Below are 7,852 nucleotides of genomic sequence, written 5' to 3'. Positions count from 1 at the left end.
AATCTACGTTTTGATGTCTAGCTATCTCATGGCTGCGGTGTTAATATGGTTGATGGATAGAAACTATACCATTGAAGGTAATAACCGTAAATTATTTGTTTTCATTCGGTCATTTGAGCATTTTGGTTGTATTCTGCAAAAGTTCATGGTTTTAGCTGGCATGTAAGGTTTTGTTTTCATTGCGTCATTCAATCTTGTTTTGTATTGGAGGAAGATATGTAATACGTTGTCTCTAGCTTTGGTTCATATTTCATGCCATTTGGAAGCTTGTATAAGTTAATATTATGCTGCTGAGATATCATTGTTACAATTAGGTGAATGCTTTTAAAACAAAAAAAACTTATTATGAGAACAATTTTTTTAATTTCTAGCTAGAGATTAAATGAATTTGCATTCCTACAGGTCTATGCCAATTTAACCCAACAAACAAATTAAACAAATGCAATTGGCAGGTATGAAGCCAAATTCCACATGTTTTGCTATCATCCTGCCTGCCTACCCCCGCAATGGGGACCATTGAATTGCATGGGCAAATGAATCCCTGGTTTGGCTAGGCCAACTCATTTTTTTTATATAAAGCTCCATTCCTTTGTCCACTTGATTAGTTGAATTTTGTATAGATATTGATATTGTAAAGCCATGTCAATCTATCAACTTCGAAAAATTATTAGTTTACCATAAATGCAATTGTTTACAAGCATACCATACATAAACACACAATTAAACAAATAAACAATTAAGGAAAGCCGTGCAGAACTATATCCGGCACCACATGCACTTAGTCCCACAGATTCTTACTCTTATTCTATTCATACAAGTTTTGATTTCCCAGAATTGATGCACCGCACAATACAACCAAACTTAAGAGAATTTAGTACTCGGCATAACTTCCAGCTGAAGGCATCTCATACTCACATATCTGAAATCCGCAGGAAAATTGGGCAGCCAATTCCAAGACCTTTTGCTCACATCATACACAAGTATCTCCATGCTCTCATTAGCTCTCAAACAGATCTTATCTCCCACTCCCACGCATTCAAACCAGTTTGAATTCGAGCTCCTCCTAAATTCCTCACACACACTACTCGGCATTTTCCAAATCTCTTCCCACTTATAATCCTCCTCCTCCGTCTTCTCAAAAACAAACTCCCACACAATTACGCCTTTTAAACAGTGATTTTCTTCGATTGCCCCAACCACAAACACACCACTCTTACAACAAACAATCCGAGCCCGCAAATTGTTGGCGTCTGCTGTGGGCATAGCCATGACAGAAGTGATTCCTTGCTCAATATTGTAGGCCATTATGCCTCCACTCGCAGTCATACCCAGCAAATAACCCTTGAAGAAGAACACATTTTCACTCCTTAAAACCACATCAGGAATGCTGCCTGCAACTTTCCATGCCTTGGTAGTCGAATTATATGCTTCTACTAAAACTGTGCCAGTGCTGCTCATGCCCACCACCATGACACTGTATTCGTCCGTCTTATTCCCCGCTGGGAAAATTGCCTTAGCCATGATTTTACTGACAGAAATCATTTCTGGCAGCGTCGAGTACATTTGGGTAAGAGGATTGCAAACACATAGCATTGAAGAATTATAGCCAAACAAGAAATTGGTGTTAATGTCTGCCAAGAGCAGCCCAGAAGCAGATCCTCTGAAATTGATGGGGCGATCATGAGGTATGAAAGATAAAGAAATTGTTCGCCAAGTGTGGGTGACGAAGGAATAGATTAGGGAGGGCAATTGGGTTTTGGCAGGGCAAAGAATGAGAAATGGCTGGCTATTTCTGGCTATGGAATTGAAATGTTGGGATGAAAAGAGAGAATTCCAGGTCTTGCAAACAGCCCTGAAACGGAAGAAGCAGTCCACTGGAAGGCATTCCAGTATCCTCTCCATCAGATGTTCAGGCAAATCTGACCACATTGTTTGCTTAGGAATTCTGAGCTTACCCCATTTTCACAGCTAAAGGCAATTATCCCAAATAGAGATGGGCAAATATTTATAGCAGTGCCAAGCTCAACATTTGCTTCGAATAACCTCAGCAATCAATTCGACTCAAGATTTAAAATTAAGTCAAAACGGACAGCCTGCCATCGCCGGCTGCTAATGATTTAATTAAAACCAAATAACAAAGATGATTTAATATTCTTCGTCAATTATTCGGTGGATTAGGTTACAGTTTCCTCTTGAAACTTTTCTTCCTTCTGCACATGTCAAAGTGTACGTTTTTCCAGAAAAATAAATAAATAATGTAATTTATTATATTCATGTCTTATTGACATTAATAATAATTAAATATATAAATATATAAATATATAAAAAAAAATTGTAGAAGATTTGAACTAAATATCATTTAGGTGCTTATAACATGAAGTTTGTCTTATGTTTATGTTGTATCTATAAAAGTGATATATTATGTGTTTTTTTAAAATTTTATTTTATATTTATTTTGAGAGAAGTATTTCAATATATGGATTTATTAACAAATGGCATAATTTATGTGAAATTTACACACTTCAATTAATACATACGTTAAAAGAAACTTAATTAACACAGCATAATAGAGGTTAGTCTCAATGCCCGTGTTAACCTATATTTAGCCGATAGGCTATCCCTTGTGGAAAGAACCTCCAGCAGAAATTTGTCTCACTGGCCAAATTCTTCACAACAGGCTACATTTATTTTCAATTTTCCTTCTGACATGACTGCTTTCTTTACACGACTCTTTTAGATTTACTAATTAGAGTAATTTAATATTAAAAAAAATGGGATCTAAGGGTGGATCATATTATTTGACGAATAAAATAAAAGATTACTTTGTTGAATTAAATGCAGAACCTACCTTCATTGCATTCGCTATCTTGTACAATCACTCACTGTAAAGCATATAATTTAAAAAATAATATTTCAAAATAGTAGGTCAATTGTAGTTTTATAGCTCTTTATTTGAATCTTTATACGTAAGGAAAGATCAAGGAATCCCTTGAAGATTTAGGCAGAAGTTGAGCATTACAATATTCAAATATAGTTTTGAAGAGTAAATAGTCGGTATGAAAAAATGACAGAGCCTATGAAACCTTAAAATGTTGAAAGATTAAATCAAGATTAAATCAGAAGTTGCACATTAGATAGTATTTTTATTTATCTATTAAAAAGATTATTTTTATAAATTAGAGAAGTTATTTGGATAAATATAATAATGATAATATTATTATGTTTAATAAAAGAAATCTTATTGATTAATAAAAAATATTATTATATATTTTATAATAATTTAAATATTAATTATTAATTTTTTCTATCAACGTTTTAGATATAAAAATAGAATTAGGCTTGGTTTTAAAACAATAACCCTAATTTAATAATGTTTAATTTGATTTACCTTAACTTAAAGCCTAACCTAATTGTACCCTAAATGAATTGTATCCATAACCTAAGTGAATAGAAGTCTTAATGAACCCTAACTTAATAACCCTATTTGAATCATAATTTAATAGTAACTCTAATTGAAACTATAATTAACTTTAATATAAAAATTATCCTCATTAAACCCTAACCCTAATCAAATATTGATTTAACCCTAACTTTAACCCTCTCATGTTAAATAGTAAGAGGTGAATTAAAAGACATGTCTCTACTAAAATATTTTGAGATTGAAAGGGAAAATGACACGGAAGATCTAAAGAGGTATTAGATTTAACTAAAAAAAACTTTAGATTTTACTACAAAAAATAATGTTCCAAGATGTTTCAAAATACTATTACGATGCATTGTAATAATAAAGATATATATTTTCGGATGAAAAAATGTACTCCAATTTATTTCTTGAACTATTACTTTATTATATCATTAAGAAATACATTTGCTATAGATGTAGAAGAAACATATAAAATAGTGCATACCCTCAATATTCATTTCAACAAGATAATGTAGATCTTATATAAAGAACATATAACAATAAAATAAATTTAATTTGATAAGAGTTTTTTCAATAAAAAATAAAATGAAGCTATAGAAGAAAAAAAATATTTAGTAACAAATGAAAGAAAAAAGAAAATCATGTATATGTAATAAATTCAACCTACAAAAGTTTTAATACTTTTTAATTTATTTTTATTTTGTGTTTTATTACGTATTGAAATTATACATTTAAAAAAAAATACACTAACAATTGTAGAACTAACAAAAGTATAAATAAAATTATACAAAATCTTAAAGTTTGTAATTTTAGAAAAAGAGGTATTACTAGCAGTTATTTTAAGGCTTAACATCTTCTTGAGTATATTTAATATTTTTGTAGAATAGGTTGTTGAAGTACAATTTTTGCCTCCATTTCAAAATCCATGTTTTCTAACTTCATAGATATTTCATTTACTACTAAGTTAAATCAGTGAATAAAATTATAGAATGAGAAATAAAATAGAGGGAGTAAATAATAGCATGCAAGAGATGAAATTGGACACATTGCAAGTATTTTTTTCTCACCTTTTGCAAGTTTCTTTGTTTCACTTTGAACGGGATTTCACAAGGCTGTCATATATATGTATGAGATATTAAGGTTCTTAAGACTAAGTGAAGCGTACATTTGTTGTAATAATTCATTTTATCCAACCTTAGTAAAAACCAAATTCCTATTCACAAGTCAAAAACAAACAAATGTATTTAGTGTAATCTATTTCTCAAATTGAATGTATTGTAAAGAGATTTTTATAAAAATTCTGTACAATTTAGTTTTTAAAATTAATTTTTATTTATTGACATATAGATTTTTAGATTTTAATATGATCAATTCATTTATATTACAACTAATGGTCACTAATAAATTCATGTGATTTGTATTCCCCAATATGCTATTTAGAATCTATTTTACTATTTTGTAATCAACTCCCTATCTTATTTTCAAAGGAACAATGTCACATAAAAAGAAAAAATCTTCACATCAACTTCATATCAAAAGGTATAAATCACTATCAACATTACCCATTGCACCTCAACTAGGTGCAAGTGCTAGTTAGATATATATCTCTAACTTTATGTGTGTGACACCTTTATGCATATCCAAGTATAAGTAAAGGATGCATATACTTATACCTATATTTTGGCTTGGTATTTAGTGCAATACTTTTGTAGTGAGTGAATGTTGTTCTATTGTTAACATTGCATTTTCTTAGTTCTATGCCATTTAGCTATAAAAAAATATTATTTATAAAATTATTTAAGGCTTATTGTCATTCAAGGAAGAATATTTTTTGTATAGCTCTTGAATATGAATGTACATATTTTTTCATTGGGTGATTCCATATTAATGATTAGTATTTTTTCATTGATTCTATTGGGTTGTAGAATTATAATTTATGAATATGTAATTCCATTCTATTGAAGAAATTAAAAGTGGGTTACTTTTGTTCTTACATTTTATGTGATATTTTATGTTGTGCTATGTGTGAGCTTTCAGTGGAGTAGCCCTTCATCACTTAACTTCTAAAGTCCATATACATTTTTAGAGGCATTTGAAATACCTAAGTGGGATAGTGCTATGCATGAGGAATGTGATTCCTTAATTAAAAACATGAAACTTGAATTCATTTACTAAGTGAATGAAGGTGGTTTAATGTAGATGGATATATCAAACCAAATTTTCTATAGATGGTCATTTGATAAGTGTAAGTAATGTTTGCTTGTCAAAAGTTTTTCCACAAGTTGTTAATGTTTACTTTACAAATACCTTTCCATTAATTACCAAGATGACTTCAATCCAACTCACACTTGCTATTATCTTATCTCATTATTGGGATGTGCACTGGGTGGATGTGAAGAGTTGTTTTCTTCATGGAGACTTCAAGGAGGATATCTACATGCAAAAAACAACAAGGTTTTTAAGTATTCTTCCTTAGTTTGTAGACATAGTAGATTCTCTATGCCTTCAAAAAAGCTACTTGGGTTTGGTACACTAAAATGAATTAATTCATCCTATCTTTAGGTTTTACTCAATTCTATTCATATTCTAATGTATACCTCTTATAGTAGGATGGTTTACTATTCATAGTAGTACTTTATGTTGGTGAAATTTTTATCACTTAGAGTTAATCATCTATTATTATAATAGTGTATTTATCTCTACAAAACATGTTTGACATGATAGACTTGGATTATTGCATTACCTTCTTGGCATTAAGATTATTTAGTCTAATTTAGAGATAAATCTTGTACAAGTTGTAGAGATTTATTGTAAGATGTAGAGATAACTCTTTTTCTATCTTGATCTATAGTACACCATTGATCAATTCTACCTTGTATCAATTTATTTTTGGTAATATCATTTATCTAACTCATATCAGGCTTAACATTTCATATGTAGTAGGCATGGTTTCAAGATTCATACAAGAGCCTCATGAGTTGCATTGGAAATAAGTTGGGAGGATACTTAATTTCCTTTAGGATATTCTCATATTTAGGATTCATTATAGATTTGGTACATAGGTTGACTTCGTTAGATACACAAATTCAAATTGGGTTGGTGATACTTTAAAGAATCACAAGTCCACTTCAAGAGCTATGATTTCTCACTTCGTTCTAGTCCTATTAGTTGGTTTGGAAAATAGAAAAATGATATTCCTTTATCATCTCCTAAAGTATTTAAATTAAAGAGGAGATGCCAATGTATCTATTAAGGCTATATGGTTTTATGGGGTTCTGACATGGTTTGGCATTATATTCAAGAAGTCCATCATCATCTATTGTGACAACTAAAGAACCATCCAAATATATAGAAATTTGATCCACCACTAGAGAACCAAACACATTGAGGCTAACATGCGTTAGATTCAAGATGTTATTCATGGTTCTAGATCATTTAGTTTTTGCTTGTATTTAAAATATGTTGCTAATGTTTTCACCAAACCTTCTACTTAGAGAAAGTTCATTCATAGTTGTACCCTTCTTAGGTTGTGGTTTACCTCAACAAAAACATCATCTTCAGGGGGCATTTCTAGTCCTCTTAAAATTTATTCATTCTCTCTCTCTCTCTCTCTCTCTCTCTCTCTCTCTCTCTCTCTCTCTCTCTCTCTCTCTCTCTCTCTCTCTCTCTCTCTCTCTCTCTCTCTCTCTCTCTCTCTCTCTCTCTCTCTCTCTCTCTCTCTCTCTCTCAGTTGGGGTGAGGGGTGGGTAGTTTTTTTTCCTTTGTTTTTTCTCTCTTTCTCTACATTAGAAGAGATTGGATTGTCTTGGGTACCTTTTGAGACGTGATTTTTAGAACCTATTTTATTATTTCCCACCTAAGCTATGCTTAAGGGGGTCTTAGTGTACATATTTCTGTCAGGCACCTCATGGATAACTATACATGGATTTAAGCCTATTTAGGTGTCAAAGTTAGTGGGAGTTAGCTTGCCACCTCTTATGAGTCTTGAGGAAGTTAACTCACCACTAATTGTAGTTAGTGGGAAGTGACCGTCTAGTCTTCTTGACTATTTTGGTTGGTGGTTTCTTCTAGCTCTTCTATATGTACATCTCTTTTCCATGGCTTAATAGGTGGTTTCTTCCTCCTCTCCTATTTGATCTAGAATATTTTTGTGGATTATAACAATTCAAACATGTTTCAAATGAAGGTTCTTAGATAGGCCTTCTTCCCTTGGTTTCTATTTTTTCCTCTTTTTATTTATTTTAATTTCCAACCTTGTATGGGACAAACAAATTTATTGAACATGGTAGAATAATTTGTATCTTTAAATAATATCCTTTGAAGAAATATTTATGAAACATATAATTTTGAATATATTTAATATGATCATTGTATTTACTTTCTATAATTTTAGAGAACATATACTTTTTAGTGATCATGCAGGTCTTA

At 31.0% G+C, this 7,852-nt stretch overlaps 1 protein-coding gene across 1 annotated transcript; it reads right to left on the bottom strand.

Moving 5' to 3' along the window:
• Positions 1-861: 861 nt before the first annotated feature.
• LOC131057533 (F-box/kelch-repeat protein At5g15710-like) lies at positions 862-1,929 on the bottom strand. The gene has a single exon (XM_057991698.2). It carries the CDS (start codon positions 1,927-1,929, stop codon positions 862-864), a length of 1,068 nt encoding a protein of 355 aa, XP_057847681.2.
• Between the last annotated feature and the right edge of the window lie 5,923 nt (positions 1,930-7,852).

Source organism: Cryptomeria japonica, chromosome 10, assembly GCF_030272615.1.
Source record: "Cryptomeria japonica chromosome 10, Sugi_1.0, whole genome shotgun sequence".
Taxonomy (NCBI): Eukaryota; Viridiplantae; Streptophyta; class Pinopsida; order Cupressales; family Cupressaceae; genus Cryptomeria; species Cryptomeria japonica.
Note: the sequence above shows the minus strand (reverse complement) of the source record. Positions and strands in the feature narration are given on the sequence as shown.

Excerpts from the sequence above, each read along its gene's own strand:
- LOC131057533 (XM_057991698.2), bottom strand. The coding sequence starts at position 1,929 with ATGTGGTCAGATTTGCCTGAACATCTGATGGAGAGGATACTGGAATGC.